The 24,833-nt window shown below is 36.8% G+C and overlaps 1 protein-coding gene across 1 annotated transcript; it reads right to left on the bottom strand.

The window, feature by feature from the left end:
• Positions 1-690: 690 nt before the first annotated feature.
• On the bottom strand, positions 691-24,376 carry LOC131970608 (solute carrier family 25 member 36-A). Its single transcript, XM_059332040.1, has 7 exons — positions 23,953-24,376; positions 18,040-18,204; positions 12,155-12,232; positions 8,241-8,341; positions 5,658-5,724; positions 3,385-3,674; positions 691-2,340 (listed from the first exon to the last, which is right to left on the bottom strand). Exons 1-7 carry the CDS (start codon positions 23,991-23,993, stop codon positions 2,147-2,149), a joined length of 936 nt encoding a protein of 311 aa, XP_059188023.1. The 5' UTR covers positions 23,994-24,376; the 3' UTR covers positions 691-2,146.
• Positions 24,377-24,833: the final 457 nt, after the last annotated feature.

Genomic DNA, 24,833 nt, shown 5'->3' with positions numbered 1-24,833 from the left:
GCAGATTCCTGCCCACTTCCTCCACTTACTGGCTCAACTGTACAAAGTTTTTCCAGAGTAAACTCAGGAGGATTGTCCTCGCCTGTAAAACGAGCCTGGAGTCTCCAACTGAGAGGAAATGAGATGAGGATTTCTAGAGAAAAGGTGTTTGAAAAGTGCGACAGGAACAACACTGTTGTTTGAGCGAAGGTAACAACTAACATGTGAAACAAAATGTTTGCATTTTGACATTTTGTGGGCAGAAAAATGCAACACAATCATGTTATGTAAGCCTTTTTATATCTACATCAATATTATAATTTGTTAAAAATGTATTTTTAGTTCACAACATGGGGCCGTTTTACTTCCTCGTCTTCAGTAAAGTTATTCCTGCTGTTTATTTACATTCCTGTATGGAAGCCCTGAAAAAAACATTAAAAAATCTGATCTGAATAATCTTCTCTTCAGTGTTTATGACCCAAATTCAGATAAGTGGTTAAAGATAACCAATGAATTTACTTTTTTGAAGTTGCTTTTCCCCCCCAATCTTTGAAACAGGTGGTAAAAAAGTTTTGCCAGAATAATTTGTCTGAATTTTCAACAAAAAAAATATTTTTTTTCATATGTGAAACAGTCAAAATCTTTTCTAAGTGTTTATTTTTGTGAAACTCATTTTGGAAGGATTTTTCCGTCTGTGAAAACAGGTGAAAAAAGGTCTTTTATTTATTTTTTTATAATTGTCTTTGTTGTTGTAATACCTAACTTGGCCACAAGAGGCACCAATGCATTTTGTTTAAAGTGCACAAAGAAATTTAAACTTACCAAGAAGAAAACATGAATGCTTTTAGTCCTGTTTTGAAAAGTGGGGAAGAGGGGCCTCTTGTGGTCAAAACCAGCATTACAACAAAAATGATCCAAACAAACTGATTTTAAGTCATAAAAACATGACAAAAACAATTTTTATCAGATTTACTAAATGATTTAGATATTTGTTTTCTCTCAGGGTTTCCATACAAATCCAACAACAATGCACTCACTGTTTCTGGGCAGAAACAATCACATTATCTCTGCCTGTTACATCTCTTTAATCTATCTCTATAGTTCAACCTGTTAAACTTTGTTATTTATTTGTAATTCTTGACATGGGGTCAGGGTTTTATTTCCTTGCCTTCATTGTTTATTTATTAATAATATTATTATGATCATTTACATCTCAGTTATAATGGTGATTATACCTGTTTATACCCTCCATTTAATCTGAGTGATTAGTCTTCTACAGGTCACTTGGAATAAGTTATATTAACCGTGTAGGTATTTAGTGTAAGGAGCTGTTGATGCGTTTACATTCCTGTATTACGGGTGCCGACCACTTTAGGATCAGTTTGTCTAATGATTCATTGAGGACACCTGTAATAAACACCAGTGTACGACTCTCTAACCTGTGACAGGTGAGCCAGGCTCCGCCTCCTCCTGCAGCCATTGTGCATGTCAGTCTACATTTTGACACAAGGCACACATCTCTCTCTCCACACCTCCACCTGTTTTTCTGTTCATCCTTGCTTCAAGCATTCAAAACTGAACTTGAGAGCCCCTCCCCCTAGTCTGGCAGCTCATTCTGGTCCTCTAGTGTTACTCTGCAGGCTGCAGGGAATCCTGCATGATACCAATAAAATCATTAATCATCAGCAGGACAGCTGCTGGAGGGTCTTATTTATATCGGCTACGTAGTAAGGATTGAATTACTGTACCTGTCTTTGATTATTAGTATTGTTAGAGGCAGAATATACCGGAAGGCTTTCTTCAGCACTTCCAAAAGCAACGTACACAACCGAAGGGAGAAAAAGATGGAATTAAAAATCAAAAATAGGGGGCAACTATTTCTTTGCCGCTGCTAAACCCAGATCCCCAAACCAATGAGGACCTCCTGGACCCTCCGCCCTGTGCCAGACCCTTCTGGTTACAAAACAAAACCACCAACTTATTTTTAACAACCAGCTCGTGCCACTCAGAGCAAAGGTCACGGCGTTGGCTCGCTCCTCTCCTGGCAGCAGCTTGTTGTGCTGGCTGGTGTGAGCAGTCGGCTCTCTTTTCTTTCTCCGTGTCCGGACAGACGGGGGGCAGGGGGACATACAGGATCTGCGTGAGGAGAGGGGGTCTCGGGGAGGCTTTAACCGTTCAGGAGGTAGACCACCAGCTCGTAGGTGCACATCATGATGGCGGTGTTGGGGATCTGTCGGACCAGGTGGGTGGTGAGGCCGCGGTAGAGGGCGCGGTAGCCCTCCTCTTTGGGCACCGTGGTCAGAGTCTGGAAGAAGGACTTGTACTTGGTGCCCTCCTCACGTAGCCTGGTGCGGATCACCTCTGTGGAGTAGACAAGAAGGGGAAGGGTTAACTTTTGGGACTCACTCGGGACATTTGGATATTTTTTAAGTTAAAACTCAGCTCCTATAATGAGTCTATAATAATAATAAAAATAATAATAATAATAATAATAATAATGTTTTTTTTATCTTTAGTAACTTTAAGTTTTAGGGGAGAGTTTTTCTTCTTAAATCTGACACTGCACCTAAAATAAAAATAAATGAATACATAAAGAAAAACATCCACAGAATGTTGAAACAGCGTTAGTCATCTACAATTGCTATTCATCCACTATATATATATATATATATATATATATATATATATATATATATATATATATATATATATATCTACACTACTGGTCAAAAGTTTTAGAACACACCAACTTTTCCAGAATTTAATTGAAAATGATGCAGTTTAATGTCTCAGTGTACTCTGAAATTAATGCACATTTGCAACATTTAAAATTCTTTATTGAGCATGATAGTGTTTTGAAAGTAAAAAAAAGATTCAAAATCACATTTTATGTTGGACTAAAGGACTAAAAAAAGACACAAAATGACCAAAAAAAGACACAAAATGACTTACAAAGACATGAAAAGAATTCAAAAATGGACAAAATAGCCCAAGACTCCATAGAGTTAAGTTGTTAACCCATTTCTTGTTCCCTGAAAAAGGCCTACTTGTATAATTCTGAAATGTACATTATTTTCCAGTTTTGGTTAAGCTTACCTTTTTTTATTTACCTCTGGCAGTTCACCACTTACCTTTGGACCCTTTCAAGCTGTTCATTTGACTTGAACTGCTTGAATTTCAATAAAAAACTGGAAAAATTGGGGTGTTCTAAAACTTTTGACCGGTAGTGTATATATATATATAAATATAAAGGGGTGTTGTGTTTTATTTTAAAGGGTTAAAATTAGAAGATAAATGAATATTTTGCAGTTATGATCAGGACTGAAGTTAGTTAAAAATGAACTGGAGACTTCTGACCTGTAAGGACATCAGAGTAACTTTTTAAGCTAGTGATCAGATTCTCACCGTGAGGATAAGCGATGGTTGTGGCGCAGGTCTTGGAGGTGGCAGCAGCGAGCATCATCCCAATAAAGTCTGAAGCGTCTTTGGACGTGTCCTCCTCCTCGTCCATGTTGGGCGGCGCCTTGGCCTCCTGGAGGCGCCGTTTGATGTTTTCATAGATCACAAAGTGGATCACAGTCTCTGAGATGCCAGCGTAGGAGGCCGACATGCCTCTGTAGAAACCTCGCAGGCCGTCCGTCTGGTAAACTCGCCGCACGCACTCGAACGCACTCATCCTCCGCTCGCCTCGGTTCCTGGTCAGACACGAGATATCAGACATGTAGGGACGACAACAACTGCAGCATTTTTATCAAACTTTCCTCATCGTTAAGCTTCACTGCTCTCAATTTTTTTGGAATGAAACATAAAAAAAGTCGAACTTTGAGCCTGCTACAGCCTCCGGATACTATATCGATACTTCATACCACGAATGGATATACCGTAATTTTCGGACTATAAGCCGCGCCTTTTTCCCCATTTTTCGATTCTGCGGCTTATATAACGGTGCGGCTAATCTATGGATTTTTACAGCTAACGGCCACTAGGTTACCTCCTAAATCTATGGATGTTACAGGTTACAGTCCACCAACTTTAACTCTCTGGGCTCTATGACCGGTCCGCCAGGAGCGGAGGGCTCCAGCAGGAGAAGCTGGAGGCAGGTGAAGGTACCAGATCGGCTCGGGGTCCTTCAGATACTTTTAAGATATTTTTCACTTGTCTGTGTGTATTTGTGTCGATAGCTACTTAGTTTGTCGGAGTCGCCGTGCCGTAATCAGCGGCAGACGAAGGACCCCGAGACAATCTGGCAGGGCGCCGGAAAAGAGTGAAACAGGTAGCGCGCTAAAGTAAAAGTGAAACCGAGAGTGGTACGAGAGACAGAACGAGAGACAGAACGAGAGACAGAACCAGAGACAGAACGAGAGACAGGACGAGAGACAGACCGAGAGACAGGACGAGAGACAGACCGAGAGACAGACCGAGAGACAGAACGAGAGACAGAACGAGAGACAGAACGAGAGACAGAACGAGAGCGAGATCGTTTGTGCAAAGGAAGTTTTCATGCACAAACCGTCATTATGGAAAACAAAGGTAGAAATGCATATGATGCAGCTTTTAAGTTAAAGACAGTCAATCTGGCTGTAAAAGAAGCTTCCTCAAGCAGCCATCTCTTTCCCCACAATCCTCTCTGTGCACCAACCCTTACATATGGTGATTAAACATTAAAACACCTGCGGCTTATAGTCCAGTGCGGCTTATTTATGTACACATCATTCAATTTAGCTGCTGCGGCTTATAGTGCGGAAAATTAGGTAATATCGCCACGCAAAATATGGCGATACTATGCTGTATCGATTTTTCCCCCACCTCTAATAAATAAACACCAAACATGAAGCATTAAGCGAGAACAGGTGCTCACCACGTCACCACGCTGCTGCTGTTTGTAGCAGAGTGCAAACATGCAGCACTGCCTTTAAAAGGGATTAAATAAATAAGCTCAGGATCCTATGAGGTAGGTGTGCTCAGTGTGCTGTGGCTCTTTGAGTTCATCTAGAGATAATGTGCAGGTTTTAAGTAAGAACTGAAAGGCAAACAGGAAAAATAGGAACCTGACGTCATCGTTTAAGAATCGTACACACATTCCAACATTATATTCAGTCATGGAAACTATTATTAGACCACTCGTTTTCTTCTTCAAATTCTTCTCATTTTCTTGATTATGAGTTTGATTATCAAGAAAACCATGGAAAATGTCTAGATATCAGCTCTTAAATTAAACTCTTATCAGCTATTTTAGTTGTTACCATTATATTTGTTATAATATTAGTTGTACGAGGCATTAAAATGAACAATAAATTGAAGAAAACATAGGTGGTCTAATAAATGTTTCCATGACTGTAAATTCTACATTTGGTTCATAGAAAACATCTTTTTTATACAGTACTAGGAGTCTGTATGGTCATAAATATTTAAATCCTACAAATTGGGGCTTTATTAGGCTTCAGAACATTTTAATGTTTTAATGTTTACAGTTTAATAAGGCTGATGATTAACAAGAAACTTGCCGAAATTTGCAGAAAGTTGGAACACACCCCAGTGAACCAGGGGGACAGGAGGAGGAGTGAATTACACATAAAATGATTTAGACGGCTGTTAAAAAATGCATAAAAGAGTGTTTGTTCAAATCAAAAAGGGCCAGTCCTTCTCTTGGGAATTGAACACCCTGGGGTCATGTTTACCTGGCGTCCAGCTGGAGGCGGGTCTTTATGAGCCATATAGGATTGGTTGCTGTGATGGCTGTAAAACCTGTGGAGGAAAAACAAAAACAAGATTACATTTTGTCCAAATCTAAAAAAAACCCCAATATTGTCAAGCTGCCATTGGAATAATTAACACTGCATTCATGTTGGTAAAGTTTAAACAATGTTCTTTTAACAAAGTCCAAATAAGGCACAATGTGTGCTAGTCTGGGAGCAATTGAATGCCATAAAAAATTAACAACAACAACAAGGAGTGATTCTTATCCAGTGACCTAGATGTAAGGAAGCAGAGGATAGAGATTGGAGAGCGAGAGAGAGAAGAACCAGATATAAAAGATGAACAGATCTGTGGTGAGTACTCACGCAGACCCCAGTAACTCCTCACAGCAGCAGCTAGAGACCCCTGGTGGTGCGGGGGTCTCATGGCCTTGCAAGAGAGGAGCTATAGTGGAGTTAAAGCCTGAAACAGACACAGGCTGCTGCTGCAAAAATGATCGGCATGCTACCATTTTACACCCTATTTCACCATCATCTGCTGATGGGATTCAACACATAATTAATGTGTTTTAGTCTTTTTGGTCATTTTGTGGGTTTTGTTAGTCATTTTGTATCTTTTTTTAGTCGTTTTGTGTATTTTCTGGTCATTTTGCGGTCAATTTGTGTCGTTTTTGGTCATTTTCTTTCCTTTTTTTGGTCATTTTGTGCCTTTTTTTCTTTTTTTTGGGGGGGGGGGGGGTTATTTTGTTTCTTTTTCTGGTCATTTTGTGTCTTTTGTGGTATTTTTTTTTTCTTTTTTGGGTTATTTTGTGTCTTTTTTGGGTCATTTTGTGTCTTTTTTTGTCATTTTGTGTCTTTTTTGGGTCATTTTGTGTCTTTTTTGGGTAATTTTGTGTCTTTTCTGGTCATTTTGTTTACTTTTTTTGGTCGTTTTTTTTTTTTTGGGTGATCTGAACTGTGCGTGTGAGATTCTGTTTGGTGAGAGGGGGTCACGGACAACATGCATGTTAAATTGGGGGTCGCAACTCAAAAAGGTTGAGAACTACTGATCTAGCCTACGCTGTTGTAGTCTATGTTGTTTATTTTTTTCGGTTCGAAAAGAAGAATTAATAAAATGAAAAAATGAAATGAAGTTGGCAGGTTTCCTCCAAACGCCCATCCCTATTTAGGAGTTATAAGAATATTTTTTGCTGTAAGAAAGTGGCCTGGTAAGGCTTAAATAAACTAATATCTGCGTGTCCCAGTTACAGCCCCGGGGTCATCCGTCTACCAGCAGACCTCCATTGTTTGTGCGTTGCAGCAGGAGCTTTAACCTGAAGGTGTCGAGTATCACAGACCAGAATAATCTCCACCTGTCGGTTCAGCTCAGTCAGTCTGTCTGGAGAAGATGTGTACTGACAGAGCTGACCTTGACCGACTTGTTGAAAAGCCTGAGTCATAGCGCCAGAAGTAGCAACACCATGGACCTGTCAGATTCCTCAATATACTATCCACACACACACACACACACACACACACACACACACAAGCTGTCGCTGGCCTACTGAGCCACATAGTAACCGCTGATTCAGAGAGGAGACGACCTGAATATACACTACCGGTCAAAAGTTTTAGAACAGCCCAATTTTTCCAGTTTTTTATTGAAATTCAAGCAGTTCAAGTCAAATGAACAGCTTGAAAGGGTCCAAAGGTAAGTGGTGAACTGCCAGAGGTAAATAAAAAAAGGTAAGCTTAACCAAAACTGGAAAATAATGTACATTTCAGAATTATACAAGTAGGCCTTTTTCAGGGAACAAGAAATGGGTTAACAACTTAACTCTATGGAGTCTTGGGCTATTTTGTCCATTTTTGAATTCTTTTCATGTCTTTGTAAGTCATTTTGTGTCTTTTAGTGTCTTTTTTGTCATTTTGTGTCTTTTTTTGTCATTTTGTGTCTTTTTTTTAGTTATTTTGTGTCTTTTTTTGTCATTTTGTGTCTTTTTTTGGTTATTTTGTGTCTTTTTTTAGTCCTTTAGTCCAACATAAAATGTGATTTTGAATCTTTTTTTTTTTACTTTCAAAACACTATCATGCTCAATCAATAAAGAATTTTAAATGTTGCAAATGTGCATTCATTTCAGAGTACACTGAGACATTAAACTGCATCATTTTCAATTAAATTCTGGAAAAGTTGGTGTGTTCTAAAACTTTTGACCAGTAGTGTACGTGAACTGAATAGTAAAGTATCTTTTAATTATTACTTGAGAATGCACTATTTAAATTTGTGAGTAGTGAATTAACATATTTACTGTATGAAAGTGAGAATTCATGTAATAGATATGAATGTAATAACTTATTCGGAATGATTTCTGATGACGTATATAATAATGTCTACAATGTTTAATTGTTAAGTGATTTTTGTTTTGTCTTGTGGACCCCAGGAAGACTAGCTCCTCCCACTTTTGGTGACAGCTAATGGGGATCTTTTTAACAATAACAATAACCTGTATTTTAGTCCAATCTTTGAACATATTAGAGCTGTTTTAAGAGTGCTGCATTGCGGTGTTACCTCTCATATTTAGTTACCTGCCATCCCAGCTGACGCCATGTGCACCTGAGTGGAGTCAGGTTCCAACACACCGTTCAGTTTCTCTTTGGCAGTGGAGTAAGCAGCAAAGTAGATCGCTCTGTTGGGAGTAAAAACACACAAAAAGGTGAGTATGTGTTACAACAGTACACGGCAAAACAAGTTATACATGCCATGTTCTGGTTGTTTTAGTGTAAATATAATTAGTGGAGCTGTAACTGTGTGCCTCTTATTCATCACACTCCATCAAACACTGTCCCCATGTCAGGTTCAGCCTAATTTTTTTATTTAATTTATTTGATTGGGACAATGCAGTTAGCATAGATACAGGACATGCATCTGATGTGCTGCATACAGAGATATAGCTTCAGCCAATTTTCAACTCCCGTCCCTAGTTGGGCGAAGGCGAGTTCCCTACCAGTCTGGGTGAAAATGAACATATCTATTTGATCAAATAATCATCTAGTGATATTCTCAACAGCTTTAAATGATTCCTGGACCCAGAAAATGTATTTTTTGACACCAAGATTGACCTTCTGAGTGGCTTGGAAGATGTATTGGTTCTCATAGACTTTATATGGGTGCCATCTTGATGAAGTGGCTCCTACCATAAATGTAAACCTATGGTGATAGAGAACACGTGGAAAAAAATTGGTTCTTTTGTCCAGCGTGTCCCCTTTATTTAGCTGAGCCGCCGGACTATAAAGCTCACGTCTAAACACAACTGCTTTCCTTCCTTCCAAATAAAAGGCACCATAATGTACAGGTCTGGTTCATTTGTACAATCATTTGTCCAAAGTGCTGAGTAAGAATGTTAATGATGCTCAAAGCTCATCAGTCATTGTTTGTGTGTGCGTTCATCTTTAAATGTGCGTCACAGCTCAGTAGACTTCACCTCCACTGCATCAGCATCCGTTCATGGAAGAAAGATTCTAACAAAACACTCACTCGCACAGCTGTTCACTGCCATTAGCCATATTAGCCTCTTCGCTCCATCATTCCTGCTGAGGCTGATTAATGATCAGGACTGTTATTATCTAACTGGACTCACTTACATTATTTCCAAGAAGTTTTGCCAGAGCTTGTGTTGCTGCCGTGTTACAGTGAAGAGCCAGGAAGATGAATGAGAGCTAAATGAACCTGTATCCCTAATGTCTGTCACCATGTTACCTCAAAGAGCCGGAGCTGGTTATATAACACCACTGGTTGTTTCTTGGAGCCTGAAAAACAGCCCATGAGTCAACAACTCACCTCGAAATAGTGCTGAGACAATGTGTGTGCACATTAAATGGGACTGAAGCAGCTACCACAGAAAAAAACACAGTTAAGTTTCAAAGCAGCAGAGCAAACGGATCATTTTAGGAGTTAAATGTCTCATAACCACACAGAGTATTCTGGCAAGATCCGTTCAGTTTGACTGAATACTTTGTTGGTCAGTCTGTGGGTTTGACTCTCATTGTGGAGGAATAAAAAGACTGAAGTGAGATGAATAGACTGAGAATTTTATCTTATTGGACAAAACAATTCTTGATTGAATTTAATTTTGTGGACACAAAATGCAGTTAAACAGTTAAATCGCAATATATATTGTATCACAATGCTCACCATTTCACCGCAAAATGCTTAAAATTGCGATAATATGGTATCGTGACTCAAGTATGGGGATAAAATCGTATCATGGAGCCAATATGCTGAGTCACACCTCTATTAACCCATTGAAGCCTGGAAAGCGGATACGTCGTTTTGTAGTATTTGTATAAGCTCTCAAATACTTTTTGAATTTCATTTCTATCTGCTACAGAGGCTGAAAAAAATCTATTATTTAGTAGAAGAGTTGACACTTCTGTTGAATTTCCAGAAAAACTTCAGGTTTTAGGGGCTGATTTTAAAATCGCCCAGAGGTTTTACAGGCGTTTCAGGCCTCAACGGGTTAACTAGCCACTTTTAAACTATGACTTTTCTATTTTAAGGCCTGTTCTTAGTTGATGATGATCCGAACAGGACTAACAGGACTAACCGTGGCCTGAGGCTGAGTCAATAAACAAGGGAAAGATGCTTTTAGTTCTAAACATTTTATCTGCAGAGGGATAATGACCACGGAGACACAATGTGTCAGATTTACAATTCCACGGAATATTTAGTCAAAGACCAACTATTACTGTCAATTAATGCATAATCTGAACGTATGCTTCCTTTTGAAGGGGAGTTTCGATTTTGATTTCTGACCTGTTAATATTGTTTAAAGAAGTGGGCTGGGATTGAACAAGTTTTTACTTCTTCCCACCCTTTTCAAATATGTTGTGGCATTTTTATAGAGTGCTTGGCGGCCTCATCAGTGCAGGAGTCACTAGGGCTGACTCCTGTTGATGCATTATTATTACTGTATTGTTGTTGCATATTTGAAATAATTTAAAAAGCTTGCCAAAAATAAATCATTTGTAATAACTAGAGCCTGTTAAAAACATTAAATTCTGCTCCTCAGAGACACTATGAAGTAGGCCCAGTGGAATATTTAGTCAAAGACCAACTATTACTGTCAATTAATGCATAATCTGAACGTATGCTTCCTTTTGAAGATCGCCAAAAATACACCATTTATCATAGAAAGAAACGGTAAAAACATTCATTATAGTCAGAATTTACTGACTTTCTGACTATGCTTGAATAGTTCATAGTTTCTGAAAGTTTTCGTTTGTTTTTCTTTCAAAAAGTAACCAAAACTAAGCTAAAAATTGCAGTTAAACAGTTAAATCACAGTATATTGTATTGCAATACTCACCAAAGCACAAAAAGCAAACGTCTTCATTTGTTTTCTCCAATTCTCTTGTTTTCACTAACTAAACAGCTCATAAACGTCTAAACAACTGCTTTCCTTCCTTCCAAAGGCTCCGTAATGTGCAGTCTGGTTCATTTGTACAATCATTTGTCAAAAGTGCTGAGTAAGAATGTTAATGATGCTCAAAGCTCATCAGTCATTTATCATAGAAAGAAACGGTAAAAACATTCATTATAGTCAGAATTTACTGACTTTCTGACTATGCTTGAATGGATCATAGTTTCTGAAAGTTTGTTTGTTTTTCTTTCAAAAAGTAACCAAAACTAAGCTAAAAATTTTGATATTTTAGTCAAAATCACTTTATTCTACATGTCATTTAAAAAGCTTGCCAAAAATAAATCATTTGTAATAACTAGAGCCTGTTAAAAACATTAACCCATAAGAACCCATGGTGACACCTGTGTAACAAACACTTTAAATGTTCTATAATCTCCCATATTCAGCTTTATGCTTCACCTTAACTCATTAAATCCCTCAGCAAGACAGTGAAGAAGTGACTTCTGCAAAATATGTGTGTGACTGGAAACAGAAATGTGAAAAAGAAGCTAATTTCAAAAAGCGTATTTTTTGTTACTAGGCTAAGTTCAAACCCATTTAACAATTCTAATTCTAATCTAAGTACATTTGACCAAATATAAACAAAAAAATAATCCGACCCTGTCACAATTTTGATAAATGTTGTAGAGATGCAAAGAAAAAGGCAAATTTGTGTTTCTGTGAGCAGAAAAGGTGTCCAGTTTAATTATTTTTAAATGAGAAATATCATAAACATAACTTCCATAAACGCCCAAAGTAACGTTTATGTCATATCACAGATATTTGACATTTAGGGGTAGAATTTTTTTAATTATTATTTTTTTAATAAATATGTTCTATGTGGTCCACTTGGTCTGTTGTATATCCCCCATAATTTTCCTTTAAGGATTAATGGGTCTGGGTTCTTATGGGTTAAATTCTGCTCCTCAGAGACACTATGGAGTAGGCCCAGTGGGTTAACTAATAACTTCTTTGCTTGAGGACAGCACTAGTTAGAGTTAATGTTTTTTAAAGGAGGGACGCTGACAGGAGGCAGCTTACCTGGAAGGTGCCACGCCCACCAAGTTTGGCCCCAAGCCCCTGAAGAGAGAGCGAGGTCCCTCTTTCTCCAGAATCAACCTGAAGACAAAACACACAGAAAAAGTACATCAGGATCTGCAACATGCATGCTTTAGGGCAGGGGTGTCAAACTCAAATACACAGTGGGCCAAAATGTAAAACTTGGACAAAGTCGCGGGCCAACATTGATATTTATTGAAAAAATGGACCTAAACAAGTTCAAACGAAATGGAACAAGCAAAGCTTGATATAACTTAATATTGCAAACATGCAAAATCGAATATCAAATAAAACAAACAAACACATCAACGGCATTCATTTCCTAAATAAAATGTAAATAAAAATCGTATGTCCCTTTATTTTATATGCGGCCTTCTTTAAATTTAAATTTAACAGTAATCTTTTTCCACAGGCTAAAAATAAATGTAAGAATAAAATAACAATAATAAACCAAATGACTAATAATAATATCCTTCAATGAATGTGCAGCCATTCAAGCCTTGGACTAGCAAGAAAAAGTGCATAAAGACACTTTAACTGTTGCTCAGTTTGCTCCACACTGATCTACTGTGTTCAAGCCAAAACACCAGCAGAGCATTCTGGGATTTGTAGTATTATATTTTGGTATTTCCTCACTGGCCAAATATAATTATACTGTGGGCCAAATTTGGCCCACGGGCCAGAGTTTGACACCTCTGCTTTAGGGTTATTACTGGCAGATTCACATTTTTTCTACAAGTTAATAGTGTTTTGGTGCCCTGTGACTGCTCCTCTAGCTACCATCAAGTAGCCATCAACTAGCCATTATTTTCAATGTTGAATATTTCTCAATCAATCAATAAATAAGTTGTTGGGTCTTTAAAATGTCAGTCAATTTTCAATCAGTGTTCCCCAAAGCACAAGATGTCTTATTTCGTGTTTTTGTTTTTTTTTAAACCCTCAAATGGATAGATTGCTCATCAAAATAGGTAATTAATTCACCTCCAATGTTTAAAAATCACATTTAAATGTGTAAGTTGCAATGTGATCTGATGATCACATTCACTAACAGCATTATGCTTTTTCCTGTCCTTCCACTTTCAGGAGGAATCTACATTCAAAGCCCTAAAATGGTAGAAATCTTAGAACAGAAAGATTGTCTACAGTCAGTTGTTTGACCCTTTTTTTATTGTGGGATGTATTGAGCTTTAAGGAGATTGTTGTTAATATTAAGGCTATGTTAGATAATTAGTGATTTTGAAGTTTGTGTGGCAAATAAATCTAGATAAGGCAAAAACAAAGTTCTCAAAAATGTGGCATACGCAAACTATGTCCAAGGAATAGGGAAACGTTTTCCAGTTTAACCAGTTGCAGCTATAACAATCATGCATATTCTGTTTTACTGGTGTCTTAAATCTCAAGTTTCGTCACAACAAGCTCCATTTAATTCAATTCAGCGACCTGCTACAGTATGAGATGATATGCTTATTTTAACACAGTCTCTATATCACATATACAGTCATGGAAAAAATTATTAGACCATTGTTTTCTTCCATTTCTTGTTCATTTTAATGCCTGGTACAACTAAAGGGACATTTGTTTGGACAAATATAACGATAACAAAAATAGCTCATAAGAGTTTAATTTAAGAGCTGATATCTAGACATTTAACATGGTTTTCTTGATAATAACCAAAATCAGCATCAAGAAAACCATGGGGTATTTTTGTTGTTATCATTATATTTATCCAAACAAATGTACCTTTAGTTGTACCAGACATTACATGAACAAGAAAGCAAGGAGAAAACAAGGGTGGTCTAATATTTTTTTCCATGACTATATAAATATGACTACTATGATTATGATTATTTCCAGAAAAGCGTCTGTATTGTATCATGAGACCCCTATTAGCTCCGAATGTGTTGTGTCTTAACTCTTGGTTTTTTTTAGGTTTTAGGTTTTATTTTATTTGCACAGTTAGAATTACATAAAATGACAAAGATAACATATAATGTAAAGTGCAGAGAGAGGCAGAAAACCCAGATGGGCTGATTTATTTAAAGCCTCCACCTAAAATTTCATTAGAAAGTAATAAACTGATAATAGAAAAAACAAATGTATGACATCAACAAGTTATAATGACAATAACAAGAACAATTAAAAACAAAAATGAACATGTTAAAAAAGTGTATTTGTGTGTGAACTAGAATTTCAAAACAGCAGTTAAATGAGCTTTCAGACATCTTTTGAAGCATTTTACAGAGATGGAGTCCTTTGCCAGATGGGAAAAGGTATTTATCCATAATTTGGTTCCTAAATTGAACAATAAATTGACCTCTGCATGTCAGAAATCTTGGAGGATGAAGATCTAAAGATTGACGTGTTGAATAAGAGTGAATCTGAGAATTAAATTTAAAATAAGTCTTAAAGTGCTTTGGAAAGTTTTCATGACCTGAATATACCTTAAAAATAAAAACACATATTTGAGAAATATTGATGTCATGAACAGGAAGTATCTGGAGTTTCTGAAAGAGGAACAGATGATCATGTGACTCAGATCCGGTTGCCATCCTAACAAACCTCTTGGATGGCTTTAGTGTGCCGTTATGAAACTGTATTGTGTTGCAGAACACTCCAGATAAACCAACGGCTGCAACAATATCCCCAATGTAATGTGATCGTGGTGGCGGCATCTACTTTTGAGTTTGAGAAGAATAAAAGTGTGCTGTGTCCGTTTCTTGCAAGGTATTTCATCTAGTGATGATGCCACTAAATAGTGTCAGTATTTTCAACGATTTTTTTTTCTGGAGGCTGTAGCGGGCTCACTCTTAGAAATACACTGGAGATAGATATAAAACTAGAAGATCTAAGGAATCTATAGGCACCATGTGTTTCAGGATATCGTGTCGGGAAGTTGTGGAAATAACGCTGCAAAGTTCGGCTTTTTTTATGTTTCATTCAAAAAATCAGAGCAGTGAAGCTTGTTGTTTTTGAAAGTTTGATAAAATGCTGCAGTTGTTGTCGTTGTTGTTTTCTATGAACCAAATGTAGAATTTACGGTCATGTAAACATTTATTAGACCACCTATGTTTTCTTCAATTTATTGTTCATTTTAATGCCTGGTACAACTAGAGGGACATTTGTTTGGACAAATATAATGGTAACAACTAAAATAGCTGGTAAGAGTTTAATTTAAGAGCTGATATCTAGACATTTAACATGGTTTTCTTGATAATAACCAAAATCATAATCAAGAAATGAGAAGAATTTGAAGAAGAAAGCAAGGGTGGTCTAATACATGTTTGATATCAGTTCAGTTCAGTTTAAGACATAAAACTGCCAGTGGGCCTTCTAACTTTTTGGCTGCAGCTTTGTATTGAACAGCAGTCAGAAAATATGCTAAAATCTATTACGTAAGGATTATACTGCAAGTCTACTGCTCCGGTGACTGGCAGGTCATTTAAATGTGTCCAAGTTCAGTGAATTTGAGAAGTGGCAGTGTTTTTCCAGAGGCTCGGAGCTGCCAGGACATGACCTCTTTAGAAGAAAGCCAGTCATTCTCTTCCTTATAGACCCAATCTAACTTCCATTACCATCATAACTGGCAATCTACCCAAATCAAAGAGCTACTTGATTAACGTGGTCATAAAGGAGGACAAGGCCGGCCATAAAGGAGTCTTCAGGAATCAAATATACATGAAAATCTCAAAGGATACAAAAGGAATAATAGTGAGATTTGAAATAAAAATGTCCTGTTTGGACTGAGCTACATAGTTTTCCCAAAGGGGGAGGAGTTGGGTTTCAGGTAGTGGTTGGCCTTGGCAGGAGTCCTTCAGCCAGACCAAACAACAACAACAACAACAACAACAACAACATGGTGCCCGCTGAAGAAGGAAGCCAAACCACTAAAGGGTACGTTGAGGCAACAATGTGTATAATGTATCCATAAATTCTGATAAAGAAGAATTATCAATGCATCTTTGTACAGAAACATTTTTATTTTTTAAATATTTTTTTATTTTTTCAATTTTTTTAATGAGCATACTTGGCATCCTGTGTTTATTTATGTATTGGTATTATTAGCATAATTGTTAATGTTTCTGTTTCTCTGCTTTTTTGCCTCCCTATATATTATTATTATTATAATACTATGTTTTTTGTTTTGTTTTGTATTTATTTTTCTTTTGTGGTTCTTTGTTCTAATGTACCCTTTAAAAAACAAAAATGTGGAAAACAGCTGTGAAATAAGTTATGTCTTGTACTGATGCTTATGAATGCTAATTTCCAATAAAAAAAATATATAAAAGGAGAAACATTTTTAATTTCCATACATGATTTATTTTGTTAAACAGAGTGTATCTATTTTTAATGATCCAAATTTAAAGTAAACAGATTTATTTATTTTATTTAAAGGTGAAAATTCAGAAAGCATACATGCATTTTAATATTCCATGGCTATAATTTATAAGAAAAAATAATAATAACAATCAGTCATGCTCTCTGGTAAAACAGACCTGTTCATATTTGCTGATCTGCAGCTTGTTGCCTTTCTGAGAGCTGACTGTAAGAAGACTGTTTGATCTAATTTGAGATGTGGTTTGGCCCCAGCTCCCAAACCAGCAAGACCAGTCAATCGATGAATCAGCAGCAGGAGGATGAATGAGTGACCAGGATTTTCTATGTGCTACACTTTTCATGAACTTGAATGCAGTGTTCTGATGCCAATAATGTAATAATATATTAGGGCTGGGCGATATGGCCCTAAAAGAATATCACGATATTGCAGGCATTTTTTGCGATAATGATTTCTTGACAATATTAGGAAATACCTAAAAAGATATAGAAAATGATTTTTTTTTTAGTCTGTATAAATAAATAAAAATCTAAAATGTAGTTTGAAGTGCAAATCTCAACAGTTGCCAAATAGAAAAGATTTACTCTTGACTCTTGAGTATGAGCAAATAATAAAAATTCCAGGGCATATTTTAATGAAATTTTGTAAAAGAGAATAAAGGTTCTTGTATGTTTTATTTAAGGCATCTTATTTTGACAGTCTTCTTGTAAATTCTGTGGTGGATTCTCTTAATACACTGTGTTCTTATTTTGAAAGCTGCATGTGTTTAGCGACAGGGTGTAAGTAGCTTTAGAACACCCCAATTTTTCCAGTTTTTTATTGAAATTCAAGCAGTTCAAGTCAAATGAACAGCTTGAAAGGGTCCAAAGGTAAGTGGTGAACTGCCAGAGGTAAATAAAAAAAGGTAAGCTTAACCAAAACTGGAAAATAATGTACATTTCAGAATTATACAAGTAGGCCTTTTTCAGGGAACAAGAAATGGGTTAACAACTTAACTCTATGGAGTCTTGGGCTATTTTGTCCATTTTTAAATTATTTTCATTTGTCATTTTGTGTATTTTTGTGTCTTTTTTTGTCATTTTGTGTATTTTTGTGTCTTTTTTTTGTCATTTTGTGTCTTTTGGTGTCTTTTTTGTCATTTTGTGTCTTTTTTTGGTCATTTTGTGTCTTTTTTTAGTCATTTTGTGTCTTTTGGTGTCTTTTTTGTCATTTTGTGTCTTTTTTTGGTCATTTTGTGTCTTTTTTTAGTCCTTTAGTCCAACATAAAATGTGATTTTGAATCTTTTTTTTTACTTTCAAAACACTATCATGCTCAATAAAGAATTTTAAATGTTGCAAATGTGCATTAATTTCAGAGTACACTGAGACATTAAACTGCATCATTTTCAATTAAATTCTGGAAAAGTTGGTGTGTTCTAAAACTTTTGACCAGTAGTGTATATATTTCAGTAATAAAAGAGAGAAAATGTGTATAAAATGAGTATCAATAGCACCATGCGGCCATGTGACAGTAAGGAGTAACGTTGGTACCCACTTGAGGCAGTGCAGGGGTCCGGGCGGGGACATGCGGGCCACGCTGGCCCCATTGACCGTACTTAGCTGGACCTCAGACACGTAGAGAGTGATGGAGGACGACTGCAGGCGCGTCTTCACGACTTCCAGCGGACACGTCAGTATGGCTCCTACCGTGCCCCCACATCTGGTGAAAGACAGAGATGGAAATGGTGAAGGTGACATAGCAAAAAGTCTCTTTTATTTTTTAATTTCATTTTTTATTTAACCTTTATTTAACCAGGAAAGTCTTATTGAGATTAAAAATCTCATTTACAAAAGAGTCCTGGCCAAGTCAGGCAGCAGCACAGTTAGTTACAGACAATCATTTAAAAACAACAGAGAACATAAAAATAGAGTCACAGTAATATCACAATATTTCAGGCTATTTTTGCGATAATGATATTCTTGACAATATTACAAAATACTTAAAAAGATAGAAAATATGATTTTTTTTTAGTCTGTATAAATAAATTAAAATCTAAAATGCAATGTGAAGTGCAAATCTCAACAGTTGCAAAATCCCCCAAAAAATTACTCTTGACTGTTGAGTATGAGCAAATAATAAAAATTACCATTTAGGGGTTTCGGGGGCATATTTTAATGACATTTTATATAGGAGAATAAATATATATAATATTTTATTTAAGGCATCTTATTTTGACAGTATTCTTGTAAGTTCTGTGGTGGATTCTGTTAACACACTGTGCTCTTATTTTGAAAGCTGGATGTGTTTAGCGACAGAGAGTAAGTAGCTTTTTGTGATTAAAACAACTTTAATTGTTAGCTAATGTTAGCTCGTGGCTAACGAACGGCATAATGCAGCAGTGTGTTTGGAGGGCAGCTCGGTATATTCAGTTATGTAAGTGTCAACCTTACGCCACTACACCAAGAAGAAGGAATGTTGCCAATATCATGATATGCATTTTTTTTAACCATAAAAAAAATATACAGATATTATCGTGAACGATACGATATGGCACACCCCTAAGTCACAGTCAGAACATCATCAAACAAAGCATGTAGAGACAGAAGAGCCAGCTTTAACATCATGAAGTAAGGACTTAAAGGAACACTCCACCGTTTTTTCATATTAAAACATGTTATTCGAGTAAGTAAGACGAGTTGATACAGACCTCTTGCGTCTCAATGCGTGCACTCAATCGCCCTGGCGCGCGGCGCCACTTGGCTAGCACTTAGCTTAGCCCAGTTCATTCATTAGGATCCAAACAGATGGACAGTTAGAAGCAACCAAACTCCTCCACGTTTTCCCTATTTAAATACAGCTACACTTGGGAGCACTTCGACTCGGCGCAGTAATATCATCACTCCTGAGGGGAGAAGATTTTTCAGGAGTGATGATATTACTGCGCCGAGTCGAAGTGCTCCCAAGTGCTATTCCGCCATACATTATAGTTCTCCTTTTTATCCGCTTAGAAAAGCGCCACGTTTTAGTTTGTGGCGCCATACTTGGTTGTTTAACTACTCGTGTAGCTGTATTTAAATAGGGAAAACGTGGAGGAGTTTGGTGGCTTCTAACTGTCCATCTGTTTGGATCCTAATGAATGAACTGGGCTAAGCTAAGTGCTAGCCAAGTGGCGCCGCGCGCACGCATTGAGACGCAAGAGGTCTGTATCAACTCGTCTTACTTACCCGAATAACATGTTTTAATATGAAAAAACGGTGGAGTGTTCCTTTAAGTTTTAGTGCATTTTGCAGCTGGTTCCATGAAAAAGTAGCAGCATGAGCAGCATCAGTCTCAGCTGACTGAACAGGACTGACGCCGAGTGTCCTTCTTCCACGTCAGGATGTTCGTAGGTGTGAAAAGTGTTAATGTTCCTGCATAAATAAATTAGCCAATGATGTGGTTGGTGGAATTCTAAAGATCCCTGGCATGTAGACAAGAAATGGTTTAAGTGTGGGAACAGTGAGCCAGTCAGGAATGCTTTGTGTTTCTTGGGGAATAACAACAGGCTTCTGTTCAGTGCCACACCACATTCCCAAATCACAGATGTATACATTTTCATATAACAATCAACCAAATGGGACTCACACAACAACTACATACATAGTTTGAGAATAGCAATTAGAACAATTTGGTTCATAAAATAAAAAATAATTGAAGATATGGTATGCTTCTCTTTTAGCTCTCTACGAAGCTCACCAAAAACAAGAACTAAGCTTTCAGTTATTCTGCTCCTCACCTGTGGAACAATCTACCTGTAGATGTGAGGTCAGCTCCTTTAAATCAGGACTGAAAACACTATTGTTTACTGAAGCGTACTCTTAACTTTAACACTTATCTGCTCTACTCTACTGCCCTTACTTTTTAACTACACAATGTTTGACTTGTGCTTTTTATTATTTTATCTCTTTTTTTATCCTGCTGCATCTTATTTTATCCCATTTATATTTTTATTTCTATTTCCCTGTTTTAATTGACTGTTTTTACTGTTTTCAATTGTGTCTTGCTGTTTTTAATGTGTATGTAAAGCACTTTGAATTACCTTGTGTTGAATTGTGCTGTACAAATAAACTTGCCTAGCCTTTAGCTGTCCATATTTTTTATAACTCAGCCTGACAACTGACTGTAAAACAATCACTTAAATCTACAAATTTGCAAAACAATGTGCCAATATTTGAAGACAAGCTTAGCTTGACGGCCCGTACTAACACTCTGCAACAGAGCAGTTTATCCCAAGGTATTTTAGACAAATATTCTGCTCAGTAAACAAATGTTAGGTAAACTGATAAACAAACAACACAAACAACACCAACATATGTTACATTTTACTGAACCCGATCAACCAGGACTGCACTGGGCGGGGCAGTGCCAGAGTAGAAGATATCAAAAACACAAGCGACAGCTGTTATCTGGCGTTAAGGTTAATTTTCAATCAGCAACTAACAAGAAATACAAAGTCCTGTCAACATAGATTTTGGCAGTAAGGCTGATCTGAGTCGGGCAGCTGAAACTCAGAAAGTAGGACATTGGCTTAGGACTACCATGAATACATGAGGAGGCACATTTGATCTCACTTGTGCCAACTTTAAAGCTACAGCTTTATATGGAAATTTATTTTGACTATCCTTATAGTGACGGTTCATTTGAACATTTTCCTCCCCCCTTTAGTTCCATTAGCAGTCTAGATGTTTAGAAGAGTTGCTAAGAGTTGGAGATACTGGCCAGAGAGATGTTTCAAATGTATTTTTTTGCACTGTGACCACCACAAGTGCCATAAAGTTATATTACATTTTAGAGAAGGCAGACTTCTCTACGGCAGATTTATGCACTTTATGTGTTCTTTATGCACACTGTTCATTGCACCTTATTTGTTTCATAGCACCAACATTTTTATACTGTATATTCATATTTATTCTGCACTGGAATTCTATTCTACTCCTTCTTTAGACACTTTTATTGTATTTTATTGTATTTTTATATTTTATTGCTTGAAGTATGCCTAGGTTGTTCTTTTTATTTAATTGTGTTGTTATTGTCTCTGTGTGTAATGCTGCTGCTACACTGTAATTTCCCAGCTTGGGATAAATAAAGTATATCTATCTATCTATCTATCTATCTATCTATCTATCTATATCTCCAACGCTCAGCAAATCACATCAAAACAATCAAAACTGATTAAGAGCATTACAGATAAGGAAAACATATATATTTTTAGTTTTGGGGTAAACAATCCCTTTTATTGGTGCATACGCTTATTGTGTTCAGGCTATTAAAACTAGAAGAATGCTTTATCTTTGCTATAATTCTTCATCCAAACACATTGTTGGTAGTTATTACAGAATTCTCCAAAGGCAGGATAAATCAGGATAAAAGTAATGTCTTAGAAAGAGACTAATAATTATTCAATTTCTATTGTTTCACCTATATTCTGGGGCTGTTTGCGCAGAGATCTACCAAGAATTATGTTATCACAATCAAAAAAGACTGAGATTAATTCAGACCTGACCAACATCCATCCCTTTATCCTGAGTGACTTGCATTAATTATTCTGTCTTACATTTGTACACTCCTGGAAAGTTTGTACAGCTTCCTTCCCTCATTTAAACATCATATGTGTACATATTGTTTCTACTGTTTAGTTTTCTTTTTTAGTTTTGCATGTGGAATATTTTCTCATTTTCTATGTATGTTGTTGTTGTTGACTTGCAGTACTTGCCCTAATCTCCATTTATATTTTTCAGTGGTGGAATGTGATTAAGTACATTTACTCAAGTACTGTACTTAAGTACAATTTTGAGGTACTTGTACTTTACTTGAGTATTTCCATTTTATGTAACTTTATACTTCTACTCTACTACATTTTGAGGCAAATCTTGTACTTTTTACTCCACTACATTTAGCTGACAGCTTTAGTTACTTTTCAGGTCAAAATCTAATATAAAAAACATGATCATAACAATATATTAAGTAGTTAAAATAATCCCTATGTTGCAAATGCTGCTTACATAAATGCATCGCACACATCGTAATAATCTAATAATATATTTAGCACATATATAAACAATATGAGTAGGTTAATTCTGCATAACGAGTACTTTCACTTTTGACACTTCACATTTTGTACTTTTACTTCAGTAAGTTTTGAATGCATGATTTTTACTTGTAGTGGAGTAATTTCACAGTTTGGTATCAGTACTTTTACTGAAGTAAAGGATCTGAATACTTTTTCCACCACTGGTTCTTGTGGTGCACCACTATACAACAGCAAATCCACTGCATGTGAAAACGTTCTTGGCAATAAAACTGATTTCTGACATTTAGTCATTGTTTGTTTTGGAGAGTGCACACATATAATGCTACGTTTAGCATTTCGTAGAAAATTTCAAAGCTGGCGGGCATGGAGACCCACAACAAACCAGTCATCTAGTCATAGGGACAGATATAAAAAATCTTTCCTGCCACATGCCATCACACTGTACAATAACAAATAATAGTCTGGTTCATTACATACTGTCTATGCACTTTATGTGTTTTTATGCACACTGTTCATTGCACCTTATTTGTTTCATAGCACCAACATTTTTATACTGCATATTCATATTTATTCTGCACTGTAATTCTATTCTACTTCTTAATACATACTCCTTCTTTAGACACTTTATTTTTATTGTATTTTTATATTTTATTGCTTGAAGTATGCCTAGGTTGTTCTTTTTATTTAATTGTGTTGTCATTGTCTCTGTGTGTAATGCTGCTGCTACTCTGTAATTTCCCAGCTTGGGATAAATAAAGTATATCTATCTATCTATCTATCCATCTATCTATATCTCCAACTCTCAGCAAATCACATCAAAATAATCAAAACTGATTAAGAGCACTACTAAGATAAGGAAAACATATATTTTTAGTTTTGGGGTAAACAGTCCCTTTTATTGGTGCATACACGTATTGTGTTTAGGCTATTAAAACTAGAAGAATGCTTTATATTTGCTATAATTCTTCATCCAAACACATTGTTGGTAGTTATTACAGAATTCTCCAAAGGCAGGATAAATCAGGATAAAAGTATGGTCTTAGAAAGAGACTAATAATTATTAAATTTCTATTGTTTCACCTATATTCTGGGGCTGTTTGCACAGAGATCTATCTCTCTCATTCATCCATTGAAATGTCATTGTAACTTGTGACATTGAGCACAACTCCTACGGGTGCACATGCATGGACAAGATTCATTAGCTGACATCTGGCACAATGATGCAACCACGAATCTTCAGTTTATTTTGCATTTTGCATCCGACTAATTCCTAACATCATGCACACAAACAAACAAACACAAACATCACGTATAGCTTTAGGTTAGCAAAACGACCATTGGCCCTGAGCGTGCAGCTAGCTAGCTAGCTAGTTATGTGACATGAGAAACACACTCACCCTCCAGCAAACAGATGAACCAGAGTGTCTCTTTGACTCATTATGGATCATATTCGGGAACCGTCCACGGGGCACCACACGGGGGGAGAAGACACGGGAGAGTAGCGACCCCAACCTAGCAAGGTATCCCCTGTGTTCCTGTGTTGTGGTGGAGGTCAGCTGCGTGGAAAAAACCAGGGTACGTAACAGCTAACGTTAGCTAGCCTGCGTTAGCTGCCAAAGCTAACGGGTTTCCGGTGGTAGAGGTCGATGTCAGAGCGGCAGGTTCGGCGTCTCCTCCTTCTGAGACGGAGCGACGTTTTACCATAGTGTGCCTGCCCAATACTGGAGAGTATTTCCAACCGTAGCAGTGATAATAACACGGAGAGTGGAGGCTAACACGGCCTCTGTCACGTTGACGCGCCTGGGCTGTCTGGAAGCCCAGCGCTCTGCTCGCAATGTTTATCATCGAATGGGAAGCCGCAAAACAGAGGCGCTGATTGGCTGAGCGCAAAACAGAGGCGCTGATTGGCTGAGGCGCCGCGTAGACCCGCCCCGTCACTACTCCTTCACGTGATAGCGCTTTTATTTTGAAGGATCAACCTTAATTAGGCATTAATACTTATTTTGGGGGGAAAAAGAAGAAAATAAACTATGTATTATTGTCAACTTCTATATTTTATTAGGGAAATTTTACATCCATGAATATAAATTTCATTTAAGCTGTTTTTTTGATTCAAGTTGATTATTATTTTAAGTCTCTTAAGTTAATTACTAATAAAAATGTATATCTATAATGAATATCCATGCAGATATTGTCAACCAATAATCTATCATAACTGTTTTAAGTATAGTTAGTTAGTTACAGTTATAACTTTCAATAAATAAATAAAAGTACATAT

This window comes from Centropristis striata, chromosome 4 (assembly GCF_030273125.1).
Source record: "Centropristis striata isolate RG_2023a ecotype Rhode Island chromosome 4, C.striata_1.0, whole genome shotgun sequence".
NCBI classification, from domain to species: domain Eukaryota; kingdom Metazoa; phylum Chordata; class Actinopteri; order Perciformes; family Serranidae; genus Centropristis; species Centropristis striata.
The sequence above is the reverse complement of the archived record's forward strand: the minus strand, read 5'-3'. Positions and strand labels throughout refer to the sequence as shown.

What these genes read in the sequence shown, in the direction of transcription:
- LOC131970608 (XM_059332040.1), bottom strand. Translation starts at nt 23,993, where the DNA reads ATGAGTCAAAGAGACACTCTGGTTCATCTGTTTGCTGGAGG. An exon ending in GGACCCCTGCACTGCCTCAA is followed by an intron (nt 12,233 to 18,039) that starts GTGGGTACCAAC and finishes TTTTGTCTTCAG; the next exon opens with GTTGATTCTGGAGAAAGAGG. An exon ending in GGCGTCAGCTGGGATGGCAG is followed by an intron (nt 5,725 to 8,240) that starts GTAACTAAATAT and finishes TTTCCTCCACAG; the next exon opens with GTTTTACAGCCATCACAGCA.